General features: G+C 39.2%; 1 protein-coding gene across 2 annotated transcripts; it reads left to right on the top strand.

Annotated features, from left to right (window-relative positions):
• The first annotated feature begins 655 nt into the window (after window positions 1-655).
• On the top strand, window positions 656-19,784 carry LOC120531462 (E3 ubiquitin-protein ligase TRIM39-like). Of its 2 annotated transcripts, none has more exons than XM_039756897.1 (5): window positions 656-767; window positions 13,015-13,101; window positions 13,187-13,294; window positions 17,933-18,007; window positions 19,369-19,784. In XM_039756897.1, exons 1-5 carry the CDS (start codon window positions 689-691, stop codon window positions 19,584-19,586), a joined length of 567 nt encoding a protein of 188 aa, XP_039612831.1. In that variant the 5' UTR covers window positions 656-688; the 3' UTR covers window positions 19,587-19,784. The 2 variants fall into 2 exon arrangements, with proteins under 2 accessions (XP_039612831.1, XP_039612830.1); XM_039756896.1 differs by having other exon boundaries at window positions 19,057-19,784.
• Window positions 19,785-20,575: the final 791 nt, after the last annotated feature.

Raw genomic sequence — 20,575 nt, 5'->3', positions numbered from 1 at the left:
GTGCAAATACGCAGCGTTGGCCCACTTGAAAGGGAACTAAAATAGAGTCTATATGTCATATGAGGTTTAATATGTTTTTCAAATCAATGTACATTATAATAATGACTTGGTGATAAGAATTATTATACTCAGGAATCACAATTTAGCTGGTTTGGATACATTTCCCTACTTGATAAATAGTGTTGTTGTTTCCCACTTTCTCCAAAATATGGCGTATGGATGCATCATCAATGTTTTCTTTTATATTTTATGAAATTGCTGCATATACACAATTCAAGTCTCTCTTTATGCATATACAAGTTTTATATATCTGACCCCAGGAATTGGCCCCTACATTATCACAATTAACTTAAAACTGAAGTAAGCTGTACTGAACACAGACATATTTAATACATGATCTCTCCGGCAAACCATTTTGCATGTTGATTAGCACATGCAAGTAAGAATTTCTCTGTACTCTGTTCATGTGACAACAGTGACCCCAAAAACCTGCATGTTTTTGTATCACTTATTTGTCTTAAAGGGAGTGTGTCATCTGCAAGTCTCATCATCAATCCTTGCTATCCTTGTAAAGCTCTGACTTCCTCATCCATCAATTGTTTCATCACGTCTGAGGCAATCGAGGAAGGAAGTATGTCATTTGATGAATTCTGTCTAGAATGATCATTTTCGTCTAGACACTCCACCAATGACCATGGCTGGCGAAGTCACCTATTCAACTTTAGACTTTTCCCAGGCTGGAGCCAACACAGCTGCCAAACCTCCAGGTGAGACTTTAAACTTTCAGAGGGTCCTCTTTTGGTTTTTCAAGCAGCAGAAAAATGTGCAATCAAGGAATGTAGGCTTTGGGATTAGGGCTGTAAAAAGGAGAAGAGATATGTGGAAGTCTGCCAGCGTCACGTTAAGGCTGGCCTGTTTCAGTGTCCTGCTCTGTGACCTGTGTGATCTAAGCCAGGATAGAACCTGAAGACGTTAGAAGGCAAACTTTTCATCATCGATGGAGGCAGAAAATAGAAAAAAAAAAACAACCCACAAATGACAGACAGGCAGGAAGCCAAAGCCACTATTTCACACAGAGCAGTTGAGGCACTGTCATTGTCACTTAACGTCCCCCTTTTTAGTGAAAATAACTAAAAATAAAATGAAGACAAAGTAAAGCAGTCATCATAGAGTTAGACTCAGGAGAGACCTGAGGACCTGCCTACTGACTATTGCTTATGTTTTCAGGTTAGTGAAGCTTTTTGCTTTGCAGACTTCGATATGGTAATACATATCGTAATTGTTTTACTTTGTTTTGTTTTACCCAACCATAACTTAGATAATAGCCATGTCCAGTTTCCAGCAATTTACAGTTGTAGACTTCATTTATATCATCTTAGCGAGTCAGAGGCAGTCGTGACGTGCTCCAGTGACTGCCAGTCACACACTGTGCCATACCCCGTAACAAAGTCCAACTAGTCTGTGACTTGTTCTGAACAAAATCAAACAGGTCTTATTTTGTCTTTAGTCATGGGGCAGTTTCTGTGCAGATGAGAGCTGATAACCAATGGATGCTAATCCAGAAGTACAATGCCTATAAAGCAGTGACAAAAAACGAGGAATACTAGTGTTTCGTATGTTGCAAACAGAAGTGGGGCTTATCTGTCTGAAGTCTCATGCTTTATTCACTACTAAAAAATGGTAAAAAAGAGGCCTTAAAATGAGCAGACATAGAAAGCATTCATACAGCAATGGCTACATCAGGCAGCATGTTATTGGCCGTCAGAGAATGAGGCCAGCTCGTGATACTTTGGAAATGTGACACCGCACTGGAAAGTTGTCACAGGATTGTGTAATTTGACATTCCTTTTGACTAGAAGTTGTGTAATGTGACATCGGCTTTAGTTAATGTTGAAAAAAACAAAAGTATTAAATGTAATGCTAGCAGCAGTCTGACTTTGGGTGGATTAAATAAAATATATTAAATCTGTCTCAAGGTGCCTCATTTGGAACTACAGAAAGAAATATGCAGACACAGGAGTGTAAATGAATATTCACTACAGATAAGTGAATGGGATTAAACAGACGTTATACTAGTAAAGTGTAGCACGTGTAGCAAGGCTGATAGAGACGCCATACAGGAAAGCCACATCACAAGATAAAAGGCAAATCTGCGGCTGGCTAATGTAGTTTTCATTTACCTGAGTGCTATAAGTGGTGGTTTTGATTCACAGGGTCATAAACTTTCATTCTAGGGAGGACAGCTGTTAGGACAGGATGAACAAGAAAATGGTATCACCAAGCTAGCTGCCAGATCCACAGCTGGTTAAATGGCATTCCTTAGAAATCACAGCTCCGACTCCATCTGATTCCCACTGTTGGCATCTTAAAGATTAGCTAAATAAGAAAGCTTGATGGACTGGATAGTCTCCTCTTGTTTGTCAAATTGTGTATTTGTTCCTGTGTTTTGCTGAGAAGGGTTAATAGCTGAGAGGGAGCCATCATCCAATAACTTGTATAACACTCACACACATAAGCAGATCAAGGTTCATTAGGCCTTTTATTACTCCTAAATTAATTAAAGTACAATTCACATAGTCATCTTTAAATGAACAGGGTGTATTTACACAAATAACAAACATATTCATTTTATATTGTATACATTGTCCCATCCAGCACTTTATAAGCATCATTGTTTACAGAAATAAAGAAATCAACAGCAAATAGCAGGAAGGCAAAGTTAAATAAACCATAAACTGGAAGGTAAATTTCAAAGCAGAAACGTCACGAGTATGTGTTGCCAAATTTGAAGGCTTTTTAATTTAATGACACAAGAATTACTGATGAAGGTTTTAGAATTTTGAAAGCTACATGACATACCATTCTGTAGCTCACTGCAAGACTAGAACCCATCCTGGACATGATGCCATGCCCACTTGGAGTGTGGTGGTGGGGATTTAAATCCATGATGCTTGATCGGTGAGGAAGAAGGAGTAACCACTGTACGACCATGCTGCACCATACTGACTCTTAAATACAGAAGGCACACTGAGGTTTCACATTTCTGTCATCCATATGCATTGTATTTCCTGAAAATTAATAATAATATGGAAGGTGGGTTAAGAATTCTTCAAATAAGCAGAATGAGGTAGCTAGCCAATGGGACATTCATTAAGTGGTGGTGCTCCACATCTCTCAGCTATAAGAAGTGCAGCTACAACTCATAACCCTAAAATATTCAAACCAGTGAGATGTTTGGGGCGCCCCAGAACAATGAACACCAGACAGAGCTCAGCGGAACACAATTTCAGGTACTTGCCCAGGGTTTAAGTCAGTCCAGCACAGTATAACACATAAATAAGCACCATCCACCTCCTTCCACTACTTCTCTGTAAGCGTTGGACTCTTTATCTCAACTCTGATTCTATGATGCAAATGAGTCAACTTCCTTTTATAGTGGACCAGGGACAGATTCTGGAGTCACGGCATTGCATGATGGGAGCCCTTTAGGGTCATAGAGAAGTTCCCCACGATAGGTAGGTCCAACCCTCACAGCACCTTCCCCAGAAAACCTGACATGGTTGCCCTTCCACACTACAACTCACAGGCAACCCTAGGGGCATCCACACTAGGAGTACTGCAGTCCCTCTTGTTGGAAGATCTCATTTATCAATGAATTGTTTTCCCTCACTGGGATAGAAAATGAGGATCCTCCCATTTGTGCTTCCAATCTAGTGTGATTCTTCCATTAATACTTTTAACTATCTTAAATACACAAATCACTCTTCAAGGGAGAGAGGGCAACTGTACTTACCATAAATGACTCGCACTTCACAACAATCTTGAGATGATGTACTGCAACCATCTCCTCATCCTCAGCGTAAAGGCTGTGGGTGGTTATGATCTGGATTTTGTATTATATTTTTTCAACTTTTCCTTGGCCTCTAAAATTTATGTATGTATCATTTTTGGGGGTTTTAGATTTCAAGGAATTTCATGGTCAGGTTTTCAGATTTAGAAAGTTTCTGAAGGCGTTATTTTTGAAAAACCACCTTGTTTTATTATGGATACCGCCATTGTTGGCTGTTTATGATGCAGGTCTGCCAGACTGCCTGACTGCTAGTCAGGTCAACAAGGAGTGTGTGACACGTGTGTGCGACTGTATAAAGGTCAGTGTGAAACAATTTATGAAATGTCAAAGTTAGTGGATAAATGAAAACTAAAGAAACCCTTGCGTTATTATTATTTAAAGCTCTCACTAGTTATGAATTACTGTCTGATATTTGACTTTAGTCTACGTCTCATGTTTTGGCTTTGCCTGCATTAAACATTTTGGTAACTGACTCTTTCACTACATTTCTTGATCTTTGATTTTATCTCACGTCAAGATTCTTTGTTGATTCCTGAATCTTGGTTATGACATTGGTTAGATATTACATGTACAATCCATCTTCCGATTCCATCTTAATAATAAGAACTGATTACATTGATATAGCACTTTTCTCTCTACTCAGAGCACTTAGAAAGAGGGAAAACATTTCAACTGCCCCCAATTTCTAGTACCCACCTGGATAATGCAACGGCAGCCATTTTTGCATCAGTACTCTCACCACACATTAACTATTAGGAGGAGAAGGGGTGAGAGAGATGGCCAACTAGAGACAGGGGATGATTAAGGGCCAGAATGGACAGGATCATGATGGACAGTTTAGCCAGGACATTGGGATGCACCATACTGTTTTTGAAAGATATCCAGGGATCTTTCATGTCCACAGAAAGTCAGGACGTCAGTTTTATGTCACATCCAAAGGACGGCGCCATATTTACGGCACGGTGTCTCCATCACTGTACTGAGGTATTGTGATCCACAGACAGACCACAAGGTAAGTGCCTCCTGTTGGTCTCACCAGCACCTCTTCCAGCAGTAACCCGAGTTTTTCCTAGATGGTCTCCCGTCCAAGTACTAGCCTGGTCCAAACATGCTTATCTTCAGATGGCCTGTGCATGTGGTATGGCTGCTTGCTTTAAACTGCTGCCGCCCTGTTCAGCCAGTACAGTGGCGTCATAGTGGCCTGGGATCCATGATATCATTGGAATATACAGTGGGATGCAAAAGTTTGGGCAACCTTGTTAATAGTCATTATTTTCCTGTATAAATCGTTGGTTGTTACGATAAAAAATGTCAGTTAAATATATCATATAGGAGACACACACAGTGATATCTGAGAAGTGAAATGAAGTTTATTGGATTTACAGAAAGTGTGCAATAATTGTTCAAACAATCAGGCAGGTGCATAAATTTGGGCACCGTTGTCATTTTATTGATTCCAAAACTTTTAGAACTAATTATTGGAACTCAAATTGGCTTGATAAGCTCAGTGACCCCTGACCTACATACACAGGTGAATCCTATAATGAGAGAGAGTATTTAAGGGGGTCAATTGTAAGTTTCCCTCCTCCTTTAATTTTCTCTGAAGAGTAGCAACATGGGGGTCACAAAACAACTCTCAAATGACCTGAAGACAAAGATTGTTCACCATCATGGTTTAGGTGGAAGGATACAGAAAGCTGTCCCAGAGATTTAAGCTGTCTGTTTCCACAGTTAGGAACATATTGAGGAAATGGAAGACCACAGGCTCAGTTCAAGTTAAGGCTCAAAGTGGCAGACCAAGAAAGATTTCGGACAGAAGCGACGAATGGTGAGAACAGTCAGAGTCAACCCACAGACCAGCACCAAAGACCTACACCATCATCTTGCAACAGATGGAGTCACTGTGCATCGTTCAACCATTCGGCACACTTTACACAAGGAGATGCTGTATGCGAGAGTGATGCAGAGGAAGTCTTTTCTCCGCCCACAGCACAAACAGAGCCTCTTGAGGTATGCTCAAGCACATTTGGACAAGCCAGCTTCATTTTGGAATAAGGTGCTGTGGACTGATGAAACTAAAATTGAGTTATTTGGGCATAACAAGGGGCGTTATGCATGGAGGAAAAAGAACACAGCATTCCAAGAAAAACACCTGCTACCTACAATAAAATATGGTGGTGGTTCCATCATGCTGTGTGGCCAGTGCAGGGACTGGGAATCTTGTCAAAGTTGAGGGACGCATGGATTCCACTCAGTATCGGCAGATTCTGGAGACCAATGCCCAGGAATCAGTGACAAAGCTGAAGCTGCGCCGGGGCTGGATCTTTCAACAAGACAACGACCCGAAACACAGCTCAAAATCCACTAAGGCATTCATGCAGAGGAACAAGTACAACGTTCTGGAATGGCCATCTCAGTCCCCAGACCTGAATATAATTGAAAATCTGTGGTGTGAGTTAAAGAGAGCTGTCCATGCTCGGAAGCCATCAAACCTGAATGAACTAGAGATGTTTTGTAAAGAGGAATGGTCCAAAATAACTTCAACCACAATCCAGACTCTCATTGGAACTTACAGGAAGCGTTTAGAGGCTGTAATTTCTGCAAAAGGCGGATCTACTAAATATTGATTTCATTTCTTTTTTGTGGTGCCCAAATTTGTGCACCTGCCTGATTTTGTTTGAACAATTATTACACACTTTCTGTAAATCCAATAAACTTCATTTCACTTCTGAAATATCACTGTGTGTGTCTCCTATATGATATATTTAACTGACATTTTTTATCGTAGCAACCAACAATTTATACAGGAAAATAATGACTATTAACAAGCTTGCCCAAACTTTTGCATCCCACTGTACCTTTGAAGCACATATACACAGTACATAATAATAAAAGAATATTTACATTTTACACAAGAAAAATAATAAATAATAATTTAAAAACAACAAAAAATGACACAAAAAATGAAAATAAACATAAGCTAGGGAGTAACCCCTGGCTGTAACATAACAGTGCTAGAATTGAGGGTGGTCTTTACTGGTCATTCAAGTTCACATGAGACTCACTACATGCAAAGCAAGAAGAAGATGTGAGGCAGAATTCAAATTCATACCATATCACTTAGAGATTTTAAGAAAATATAGAAAATTCTTGGCAATTACCATTTTTTTTCCTTACCTCCAAAAAAATCTATTTAGAAAGGCTTTACAAAAGAAAACATCTTTGTACCATCTCTTTCACTTATAATTGTAACTATAAACCACATTGTTCTACTCACCATCCTACATGCTAATGTTCTGGTAAAAATATTAGAAAAATTAAAATCGAGGACTTGAAGATGAAGTGCAAAGTCAGGAAACACACTAAGATCATAAATGAGGAATTTAAGTCGATCTTTCATCAAACCAAACCAAAACCCAAAACTGCAGTCAAAATAACGCTGCCAAAGAACTGAATAAAAGAAAAAGAGAGTGCTAAATAGATAGATAGATAGATAGATAGATAGATAGATAAATAGATAGATAGATAGATAGATAGATAGATAGATAGATAGATAGATAGATAGACAGATAGATAGATAGATAGACAGATAGATAGATAGATAGATAGATACTTTATTAATCCCAAGGGGAAATTCACATAATCCAGCAGCAGTATACTGATACAAAGAAACAATATTAAATTAAATAGTAATAAAAATGAAAAGAATTAAAATAAAATTAATGTTCGCATTTACTCCCCCGGGTGGAATTGAAGAGTCGCATAGTGTGGGGGAGGAACGATCTCCTCAGTCTGTCAGTGGAGCAGGACGGTAACAAAAGTCTGTCACTGAAGCTACTCCTCTGCCTGGAGATGACACTGTTACGTGGATGCAGTGGATTCTTCATGATTGACAGGAGTTTGCTTAGTGCCCGTCGCTCTGCCACAGATGTTAAAATGTCCATTTTTAATCCTACAATAGAGCCTGCCTTCTTAACAAGTTTGTCCAGGCGTGAGGTGTCTTTCATCGTTATGCTGCCACTCCAGCACACCACCGCGTAGAAGAGGGCACTCGCCACAACCGTCTGGTAGAACATCTGCAGCATCTAAGGATATCTGCTTGAGGTTTAACTGACAGGAAGATGTGTTACACGCAATTCGTTTTACAATACTGATACCAAGCAAAAATACTTTTATTGTGCCAGTCTATTTCAGAGATATGCAATGTTAACCAAGGATACCTTAATATTATTTGAAGGAATAATAAAAAAATGAGAGATCTTCCACATGAAGAACCCTCAATGTGAATCTTAATTGGATATGCAATGAATTCCAGTACACCTGAACCGATCGGGTTACCATCCACTGACAAAATGTAGCACCCCTGAGTCAGTAAGTGCTTTGTAGTTTTTCCCTTTGATTTTTAAAGGCACATACAAACGATTTTTAAAATCCCAGACAAACATAATATTTATTAAGAAATATGCCTTCAAAAGCAATTAAAAGATTAAATAATAACATAATCACATCAGCTAAATCCCTATACATACAGTATGTGTTTAAACAGAGTTACAGCACTTTGGTCGATTTATGTTGTTTTAAATGTGCTCTATTTATAAAATTGACTTGACTTGAGAATAAATATATATATAATTATATAGAGCAAAAAACAAATGCAGTATGTCTGTAATGCAATTTAAAGTCTGAATTACAATGAATATTACTTATTGATTTTTTTGAAAACTTGCTACAGCCCTCAGCGCTAATTTCCAATATTCTAATGTGAATATTTTATAGCATTTATACTTTTATTTTTACTGAGCTTTCTCAGAAATGCCTCTATACAACAAATAAATTATCAATCCTGAAAAAGGGGCACTCCTGTCTGACTTGAAGTGCAATGTTATGATGATAGGAACCAAAAATGAGCGCTGTGCAGAAAATATGATGGCTGTCCCTTAGAGATCAGATAAATGTGGCCTCTGTTTAAAAATGGCTTCTTTTTAGATTCTGTGAGATATACATGGAGGGTGACTGACGCCAATGGGCTAAAGAAAGCTTTGTCAAATTTCAAGGTCATTGATTGGGAACTTCATTTATTGTAAATTCAGCTAGTCTTAACCACAAGTAAATGTTAGTAAACATGAGAATGTCTGCAGAAGACAAGCTTCCAAAGAAGGGACTTTCCACTGCACATAGGCAGTCCAGCAAAATTATCCAGTATTTTGAGAAGGGTCAAGTTCTACCAGTCATTTTCTGGACTTTTCACATGCACAAAAAAGTCCTGGAACTGTTGGATACCTCATCTCATCATCCAGGCCCAGCAGGTCAGCCCAGTCTTCAATGATCCTAGCTCAGATTCCAGCTCTTCCTGGAAAATCTCTTCAAACTGCTGCCATACTTGAGCTTTTGCTTCCCCAATCACTTTTGCAGCAGTCCAATTAGCCTGTCGGTACCTTTGAACTGATTCAAGAGATCCCAAAGAGAACTCTTCCCCGAACACCACCTTCTTGCAAACTTTCTTCACCTTTAGTGTCCACCATCAGGTCTTAGAGTTGACACCATGAGATGCCCTAACTTCCTTATGACCACATCTTTTAGCAGCTGCTTCCACAACTGAGATGTTGAATAAGGTTCATTTGGACTCATTGTCCTCGACTTCACTCTGCACATGTGATATGTTTTCTTAGAGATAGGAGCTGAACTTATCATGAATAGAGGCCACTATCAGATGTTCCCAGGACACCCTAACTGCTCATCTAGACTTCTTAGATCTATCCGGCCTAAGCTACATCTCTAATTTTTGAATCTCTAACTCACTACCAAGTGGTGATCAATTGACAGCTCTGTCCCTCTGCTCATCCGTGTGTCTAAGACATATGGACTCATGTTGGATAACACAACTACAAAATCTATCATCGACCCTGGGCCCAAGGTGTTCTTGTACCAGATACACTTCTGAGTCTCCCTCTGTCCAGACATGGTATTTGTGATGGACAATCCATGACTAGCACAGAAATCTAAGATCAACTCACTGGTTCAGATCCAGCAGGCAGTTCCTCCCAATCAAGCCTCTTCAGATATCTCCATTATTCCTGACATGAGTATTGAAGTAATTTTATAAAACTACTGATCCTAATGTTACAAAAAGTGTTACCACAACCATTTAATCCTAATCACATCAGAGCATCACTGCTGCTGATCTGCTTGATCCTTGGATTTTTAAATTGCTGCCCTCCATAACCATCCACACTCCAAACTTCTGCACACTCTTACAACATCTGGAGAAGATAACAGTGTGAGCACCAAGAGTGCCTGAGCTGATCACTACAACCATCTCTATCGACTTTTATGTTGGGACTCATAATAGAACCTGCTTCTGGATTTGTGCACTGGTGGATTCTTTAATAAAAGTCAGTCAGTCATCATCCAACCCACTATATCCTAACACAGAGTCACGGGGGTCAGCTGGAGCCATTCCCAGCCAGCACAGGGTATAAATTATTATTTGTGTCATGATTGATTTGTGGTGTTGAAGTGGTTATATTGTCATCGTTGTGACTTTGAGGAGGCACTGTAAACAGAACAACCTTTCTGCAATGAAAATCCCAGCATTAATGCTGGTCCATCAGTTAGGCATTAGCTCCACAGGTGGACCAGTTTCATTGCTGGGGAATGCACTGTGGAAAATTTGTTAAAATCACAAACGACAACACAAATTAACAATGGCACAAATAATAATTTTATACTTAACTTGTATTAAATAATGTTTCATTATACATACATTTAGTACTGCCCTGCTGGAAGACCCCTGATAGAACTTCCATCCATCCATTTTCCAACCCGTTGAATCTGAACACAGGGTCATGGGGGTCTGCTGGAGCCAATCCCAGCCAACAAGGCAGGAACCAATCCTGGGCAGGGCACCAACCCACCACAGGACACACACCCAGCACACACTAGGGACAATTTAGAATCACCAATTCACCCAACCTGCATGTCTTTGGACTGTGGGAGGCAACCCACGCAGACATGGGGAGAACATGCAAACTCCACACAGGAAGCATCCGGGAAGCGAACCTAGGTCTCCTAACTGCGAGGCAGCAGCGCTACCCACTGTGCCACCGTGCCGCTCCTGATAGAACTTAACTGACATTAAGGCAGTGTTAGCTGAAGTGATCTCGGTGCTCAGGCTGTTGTCTTGCTCAGGTGCTGTTGGAGTCTGCTTACATTTCAAGGGTGGAATTTTACGGATATCCACAATTTAGAAGTCCTAGGGTCAGCAGCTGTTGTGCTTCAGTGCATCTGGGGCTCAGCTGTTTTCAGGTCTGAAATGCCAGTTTGTGGTAACACTCTTTGTAACTTTTAGATAATATTGTTTTAGTACAATAAACCAATCATTGTCTAACCAGGCCAGCTTTGCTATCACCTGCTAGAAAATCTCTGGGAACGAAAGGACTTTATCAACATTTCTCCTGGAAGATCTTAATAAATATTTTCTCAAAGTGTAAAAATAAAAATAAAACCAAGTATGAAAAAAGTGAAAACAAGCAGTGTAAAATAATAATGATAAGAAAAAATGGATATGAAAGAATAATATTTAATAACTAGGGGGCATTCTACTTGGTCATCTAGTCTTTGTCTTGCGGGACGTGAAAGTGTCTCTCTGAAAAAGTCTCGTCTCATCCCAAGATTTTTTTATATAATTGAGAAAAGGCAATATGACTGAAAAACGTATTGAATACATACACCACAGTGATGTCTTGAATATTACCTGGACTTCAAGGCCACCTACACCTGTCCAATGCTTAGTGAGTGTGTTTACATGCACACATAATCTTTGGAGTTCTCCATTGTCAAAACAATCTTTTGTAATTAAACTTCACCAAAGAGAGTTAAGTGTCATCATCAGCCACCGTAAATCTGACAATAAGCATGACGCCCGTGATAATGTATCTTTATTTTTAACTTTATTAATAGCTTGCTGTTAACCAGATTGCACACAACTCACTTTTTTCTGGTTGGCTGTGCCATTGAGCCCTGTAATGATCAGTACATGTGCGTCTTGCCTTACAATCAGTGCTATTGTGATAATAATAACAACGCAGGTATTTTTATTTCAATAAGATGTGTATTTCCTTGAGTTGCTTGTTACTTTAAAAATTAATTGGTCTACTTTATACATATTACTTTCAACATGTCACTGGTCTCAAGATTGTGTCGCTGAGTTTAGCACTGTACCTTCAGCTCACCAACACACATTTAGCGATTTCTGAAATATGGAGATAGATTATTTAGGCTAGGAGAAGGAATAAAGCATTTGTCCGGACATTTGCCTTTGGAAATGTATTTTGTGGACATTTCGTCCGGCAACTGCTAAGCGTGTGTGTGAAGCAAATACATGTGCAGACCAACAGAGTACAAGAGTCACACACAGACTACAAATTCCTTCACAGTAATCCCAGTTAAGGGTTTACATGGCCACATAATCAGGTTATTTGCAGAGAAATCTACCTCTGTTAACCAGGTTTCTCTGAGGCCAATAGCCCAGTTTCTCTTTACTTGGCATTTTAGGAACCAGGTTTCTGTGAATAAATGGGTTATTGAGGCGCTTATAAACACGTTCAATGACTAATTAGTGGGCTGCTGAATTTTGTGAATCTCTCGTGAGATGTTTGATATATCCATCCATCCATTTTCCAACCCACTGAATCCGAACACAGGGTCAATCCCAGCCAACACAGGGCACAAGACAGGAACCAATTCCAGGCAGGGTGCCAGCCCACCGCAGGACACACACAAACACACCCACACACCAAGCACACACACTAGGGCCAATTTAGAATCGCCAGTCCACCTAACCTGCATGTCTTTGGACGGCAGGAGGAAACCCACGCAGACACGGGGAGAACATGCAAACTCCATGCAGGGAGGACCCGGGAAGTGAACCCAGGTCTCCTAACTGCGAGGCAGCAGCGCTACCACTGCGCCACCGTGCACCACATATTTTTATAAAATCCATTGTTCCTTGAAGGATAAAAGTACAGACCAGAACTATGAATCTGAAAGTGCTTCAGACTTACCGTACATAAATCTAAATGGCTTTGGGCTTGAGTGGCAGAAGCAGAAAGTTGTGAAAATGACATGTTCTGTGAGTGAGTTATGGATGTTTATTTCTTCTACAGGTAACTGTGAGGATGTCACCTATTCACATGTGAACTTCAAGACCTCCACTATCAACCAAGATGGTACACCTGCAGCCCCTTCTAATGGTGAGATTCGTGTTGACCTTAACAACTGCTGCCATATCTAAGCATGCCTTGCGACACTAATTATATACTGCATGGTCTCTTCCAGGGTTAAAAATCTCAGAAACAGAAAGCAAAGAACATCAATTCAGAAAGAAGATTTTGCTAATGATCTGCCTCCTATTTTTGGGCACTGTGCTCACAACTATTATTTATAGTGAGTATTTAGCATCATTTCTATTTTGGTTAAGGGTGCGGTGGAAAGGTGGCTTAGAGTATAACAAACACAGACTTGCAAGTTAATGCTGAAACCTTCAAATGTAAGTAAAACCAAGAGACTATGGGGTCTCCAGAAACAAACAGAAAAACAACAAATGAAAATATAAGCAAATACCTGAGGAAATGTTGGGTAATCATCAGTAGGCAAAAGAAGGCACCTCATATACTTATTATTGTAAGAAGACAATATTGGATGAGAGGAGCATTAACCTAGAGAATGCAAATAAACTAAAGCAAAAGAGACCAATTACAAAAATAAATTCCAGACAGAAATCAACGATCACTTGATCAGTCATTTTGTTCGCCCTACTCTTTCAGTTGTTCCATTGTGAATTTCCCTAAATAAGAAGATTGCAGAAGTGTGAAAATTGAACAAAATGCATATAATACATGAAACTTTACTGGCATACACAATCAGAGACCTGCAACGTTCTAAGGATGTAAGGATACTTCGGTCATTTTCCCTACTAAGATGAGTGAATGCCTGTGTCGCTGACAGTCACTTTTTGATATAATCTTCGATTTTCTTAATTTACTCTTAGTGAGATTGTCTGCTTTCTGTAGTGTGTAGCTATTCTTTCATTTGATTTTGGAATCACAAGATCTGGCTGACGTTTTGCTTGGTCATGCAATGACGCCTGATTTGTTTTTGTACGCAGATGAATTCCTGTCATATGAGAGTTAGAGGGGATCAGGCAGCCTTCCTTAGGGCGTCAATGTTTGGTTACCGTGGTTACCACACCTTACCATGATTTAATTTAGAGTGTTCTGCCACCTTTACTGTTATCTATTAAAAGAAATCATCTTTGTATTTATTATAAAAAAAAGACTGATGGCAGACAAAGCTTTGAAAATGATTTTTTGTGAGGCTGGCAATGACTCCTAGAGTCATTTCCATTCACAAAATCAAATCACAATTGGTGTTGCAATAAATTCTCACTAGTGACTACAAGACAAATACATTTTTATTTTTGGTATTCAGCCAGTCCCTTTTGTATTCCTATTATTTATTTGCTCTTATTATTGTTTGATAACTTTTATGTAGTAACATTAAGGGTGTCATTCTTCTGAGACCTAACCGCACCAAAAAGCCTCTATCTAGACAGTGGATGTGGAGGTGGTGCCCTCCTACAAATACCTGGGGGTCCACATCAATGACAGGGTGGATTGGCCTTTTAACACAGAGGAACTATATAAGAAAGTACAGAGCAGGCTCCATTTTCTTATGAGACTGTAATCCTTTAATGCGGGTAGTGACGTCCTTTACAACGTCTACAATGCTGTGATGCCCAGTGTCATTTTATATGGTGTGGAGTGCTGGGACAGCAACATCACTTCAAGAGAGGCCCACCGAGTCAACAAGTTAATGAAAAGGCCAAGCACAGTTAAGGAACACAGTCTCTACTTGATGGTGTGACTGCTATTTGTATCTTTAGCCAAGTCACAAGTTTTTATTTTTTTTTAGTTTTTGTTCCTTTTAAACATTCTGTTGTGTATTTGAGAGGAGGGCTGTTATTTATTTATTTATTGAACTTCTGTAAAAAAGAAAAATTTCCTCCTGGGGACAAACAAACGTCTATCTACCTAATTATTAAACTCTAACTGTTATTGGGCCAGTGATTTCAAGTTTCCCCTCTCCTGGGTCTGATTCTTTTCATGATTGCTGCTCTGACCTGCTTTATTTTTCTGGGCCTACTTGTTCTGTGACAACTTTCATGAGTTTGCCTATTTTGGAGCTTTGTGATCCTAGCACCCATAATGCAAAAAATAATTCTAAACCATTAAAGATCCTGATAAACAGTGTTCCTTTTTCACTTGATTACTACTCTCTTGCAAGTCATTTCTGCATTCTCACAGAGTTCTGACATTTGCCCAATGCAAACGGCCATCTTAACAATCATGGCCTCCTTGAAGCACACGTCACATACGTAGCAACTGCACAGCATCATCATAATAAAAAAAAAAAAACACAATAAATCGGCTCCCATGGAGAAAAACAAATACACAAAATAGCAACACAATAATATAACCAAAATTATAATTCAACCATTTAAAAACAAAATTAACAATTACTATTGTTAAAAAAATCAAACAAAGCAAAAAGGGTTTTAACAAATTTGTAACAAGAGTATCCACAGCAATACGACCCAAAAGATGTCACTTAAATGTGTTCACATTTAATAATAGATAAAATGCCTCTTGTACAGAAGATGAAAATTATTCAAATGGTGAACTAGAACAGTATAAAGTGTACAGATAATCAGATGAGTACACCAGGTGCCATATTTTGACATTTCTGTCCACTCAGAATGAAAAGCAGATGCATAAGGTACAAAAACATTCAATGTCAATGACCATAATATTAATATAAGGTGCTAAATGATGTGGGATATTCAGTTTCTATTATTCTAAAGTTGCCAGCCTGAGGGACTGTCATCAGCGTACTTGCCCAGAGTATCCAAGAGTTAATTTTATGTAGAATTCATAGAGAAAAAAAATGTAAAAAAAGAAAAACACAACAAAACTGTAATTGCATTGCATATAACTTGTCTGCGTATTCCTGTGGTTCCTCCTGTCACTGGCTCTGCCAGACTCCTTCTTTCAGTTTCCTTGCCTGTCCCATCAAATGTCTGCTCCCTAACTAATTTATATGGTAACAGTCACTAACAGGAGCGGCCATTTCAGAAAGACATGGAGCACCCCAGCCAAATCCTGAAAACAATGATGTGTGACTTGAACATTTTCTGATCAGAGAGTCAAAGCCTAACATTGCACCGGCCCATAAAATCTAGCTGCATGGAGTTCAACTGCAGCCATGAGAAATAAGCAGACCAAAATGGACAAAAATTACTCTGGTAGAGACACTGGTGCAGCGCAAAATGCAATGGCCGCAGATGGGGACTCCTCCCTAAAATAAGCTTTTACAATGGAAGCCCAATTTAGCATTCCCATATTTAGAATGTTCACACATTTAACACTTTATTAATGCCGTTCTTGGACATAAAGCAGCCATTGTCTGAAGATGGCAACATTCACACTGCAACTAAAAGTGACTCTTATCCTGATTTTTTTCCTGATAGTTTGTTTCGTTTTTGGCTGCCAAGAAGAGTTTTGTGACTAATTCAAATCTGACATAAGTACAGATGTCTCTCCTGAAGACGCCCCACATGCACAAAATGAATAAAACTCTTCTGTCAGACAGATGCTGATTGCTGCGCCACTTCAAGTTGTTTCAGTGCAGAACATCTGTACATTTGTCATTTGGTAACTGCAAGGAAGAGAAGCAGGAAACAAAAGATCAGAGCTGTTGGTTTGTATGCATTTATTACTGCTGGTGTTTTGCTCATTGGAAAAAACAGGTTTGGATGAAAAACTGTTGTTATGAGAGCAGTGTAAATCCCTTCTGGAAAATTTTGATTCCATGTCTTTTTTTTGCTGGTCACACTTCTCTAAAAACATCAGATCTTTGTCACATATGACTGAAAAAATGGGGAAGGAGCTGCAGTGTGAATGGAGTCTATTTCTGACTTCAAAACAATGGCACACTTGCAATACCCATGATTTTATGGAAAGGAACAACCATCTGAAAAGAGCAAAAATGTCAATAATAATTGCACTTCAATCTTAATCTTAACTATTAATCATAAAAATTGTAGTGAAAATGTAAAAAAAAAAACTTAAACACAATGAACCCAGTCCTGTACTAATGGACTTCTGAGAAATTCTCGACAATTTTCTACATTTAATGCTTTTTTTTGGTCATTAGTCCCTAGAAAAACGCTACCTGGGTGTTCTACCTTATTTCAAACTGAAGTCAATTAAAAATTAATCCCATGTTGTGTCAGGCTAGATTGTTGCAATTTGGGGGAAAACTGCTGTGGAGTTAAAATATGAAATAATATGAGAAGCCAATGTTATTTTTTTACCTATTTCTATTTAAACACTGAATATTGGTATTTCTTCCTCGGTCTTGAGTTGTCATGTTGTTCTGCACATCTTGATTAGTAGGCTCATGGCCATCTACAATGGGAAGAGGTGGGCATGGAGGACAAGGACGAGCAGCCTCTTCTGTCACACTTGCCATGATGCTCGACTTGTGTGACGTACAGTAATCTCCAGGGGTAGCATTTCGCCAGTTACATCCTCCACTGATGATTTAAACATAGATGTTCTCTGAGGCATAGTTTGGCAATGGATTGTTGTACCAACTGCTTTCTTTAATCAGCGCTTAATTATTTTCTTATCTTGATGCAACTCTTTGTTGTCTGCTCCCTAACTTTTGCCGATTTCAAGTACTACTGTGCCCACCCGTCAATCCATCTGTTGCCTGTAACGTCACACGATGTGACACAGCAGCAACTTACTGTTTTGTTTAATCTAAAGCACACAGATACTTTTTTTCCGATTCTAAAAGTCATATACATTTTGTCGTTGTGTTTGTGGAGGTCTGATGAAGGGGCCCTTTGGTTCTGGGGGTCCTCTTGACTCACAGGGGCTTCAGGAGCACTGGTTAGAGAAAGAGAGACCAAGACAGAGAAAGAAAGATGTGATGTGTGTTATGTTACTGTTGTTTCAGTTTTCACTAAGAAAGCGATGACTTCCACGAATGACACATCGTGCAAAATGGTGACAGAACTACAGGACTGTCAAAGTAAGTAACCACCTCAACCTTCTCACCATCTTGGGGCAGTTCAGAGTGTACAATGAAACGTTTATCGTGTCATTCAAAGTCTGAAAGCAGTAAATGCAGTACAGGGGGTCCTTGGGTTACGACACAGTTCCGTTTCTACAACAGTGATGTAACCCGAATTTTGGTGTAAGTCGAAACACACTCTAGTCACTTACCTATCTTAATACATTTGCAAAATCATAATCTAGAACATAAAAACACAAAATCTAAGCCTGAGAAAAAAGAAAAGGACATAAATATATTGTACTGTACTCTGTACTTTTTTAACAGAAAAAATGAATGTAAAAAAATGCTTACCTTTATTCCTTCTCATGTCTCAAGTTTTTATGGGAGTGAGTGTTGTAAACTCGAAACGTTGTATGTCGAAACGTTGTAACCCGAGGACCCCCTGTATTTTGCTTTCCTGTGCTGACTTAATTTATTTAAAATGTCAGGGGTGAGATCAGAATCCAGGCTAGTAATAAATAAAGACACTTACTATTATTATTATTATCATTGTTTAGAGAAAAAAAATAGCAACTCTTTCAGGTTTGGTTTCTGTCCTGCAACTGTCGACACCACAACAGGCTATAGCCTCCCACTGATTGTGTAATGGAAAATGCAGGTTTTAGAAAAGAGCTGGATAGTTTAAGGATAAAAGAGAATATGAACGCAGCAATCTGAAGATGTTTTAAATCATTAGAGAGAAATGACCAATTTAAAACAGAGAAGAAGATCAGATTAAGAGGTGTTTAGTAAGCACCTTTAGGAAAAACAGGAACAAAGCAAGGAAGAAAGAGAAAGGATTTAGTATAACTAAGGGAAGAAAGATCAATCGCGTTACTAAAGGGTTTGAGGAGAAAGTTACAGGGTCACAAAAATGCGAACTAGGTAGACACAAAGATCGGTTTCCTTCATTGATTGTTTTGCCAGTATAGAGCTTTAGCCACACTGACCTATCTGTATGCTGACACTAAGTAGGTTTTTATGAATCCTTCAGCCCAGTCTTCTTTCTGTCTCATTTTCCACAGGCACAGTGACTCTAAATAGCGCCTTATCACACTGTAAGCTTATCTTGTCTATAAACCTGACACGAGTGCAGAACAATCATTCCAATACTTGCCAAGCTGGCGCACAGAATTTTGATTATTTTGGCTGCGCCCCGGGTAATGAAGGCTTTACTTCAGGGAAACACTACTGGGATGTGCATGTTGGGAACAGCAACCTGTGGAGAATAGGAGTCATCACGAAGTCTGCTGAGAGGAGAAATGAATTCCTAATGACAAATAAGAGGGGATACTGGGTTATTAGAAAGATGAACAACAATTACACTTTTTTTACAGATAAAGAGAACAAGCTGAATCTAAACTATCAGCCTAATAAGATCAGACTTTACCTTGACCATGAGAAAAAGCAACTGTCCCTATGCGCCATGGACAATAACTCTATAAATGCTCACATTTATACTTTTGAAGACATCAATACGTCTGAGAAGCTGTTTCCCATCATCTGCACTGGTGACACAAAAGTAATCACCATCAACCCTTCCTCCAAGACTTGAAGAGAAACTCTCCTGCGTGTCGGTCTGTCCGCTGAACACGGGGACAACCTGTCCATCCCTCAAATTATATACCTCTAAAGGTTGTCTATATCATGCTGTGTGTAATTTCATGATGGTGTAACTTGGTTTGTGGTTCATGTATTAAAGCCTCATGTCTACTGACTGTATTTGACTCATTAAAAGGAAATGTGAGTGACACTGCTGATTCACCTCTTAGTTAAGTCTTAAAAGTGAAGATCCTGCTTCAAAATTTGCAATCTATCAGCATCAAGGTCTCTCAAAACATTATAATCAAAAAGGTTAAGCAACCTTAGCTTGTTCCTGTTTAAATAAAAACCAAACTGTGTGGTGGCTCAGAAATAAACTCCCATAACTCTATTCTTAATAACATTTGGCAGCTGGGTTCATTAGACTTCCCTATCAACTTACCAGTAAAGACAACACAGACTGTTGCATCTTACATGGTGAGAAGTTTACATTTCCTATACACACTGGAAGCCGTTGTGGAGAAGAGGATCATGGCTAAATTGGATGCCATGATGAAAAGTCCCCTGCATGAGGTGCTCCCTTGATGTACTTCTAGCCACAGGCTTATTCCACCAGTGTGCTAAGAAGACCTCTGGGGGTCGTTTCCGCCCACTGCTACCAGGCAATTCAATGTTTCAAACCAAAGTACTCATTAAGTTTATTTTTATTTACTTATTGATTGTTTATTGCTTGACTGATTGGTGGTTGTGTCATCTGTCATGGGAGTCTGTATTCTTGTATATAATGTTTGTGCTGCTGTATGTATCTGAATATCACCATGGGATTAACTATGTTTACCTAATTTAATTCTAAGCAGGAAAGTGCCGTGTTTAAATCTCAGACCTCGTCCTTTGGTCTAACTCCCGAAAACTTGCTTACGTCATTGAGCTGGCGGTACCATGGAAGGATGCAATTGAGGAAGCATTTGAACGTAAGAAGCTGCGGTATGCCAACTTGGCAGC

This window comes from Polypterus senegalus, chromosome 6 (genome assembly GCF_016835505.1).
Source record: "Polypterus senegalus isolate Bchr_013 chromosome 6, ASM1683550v1, whole genome shotgun sequence".
Lineage (NCBI taxonomy): Eukaryota > Metazoa > Chordata > Cladistia > Polypteriformes > Polypteridae > Polypterus > Polypterus senegalus.
The sequence above is the reverse complement of the archived record's forward strand: the minus strand, read 5'-3'. Positions and strand labels throughout refer to the sequence as shown.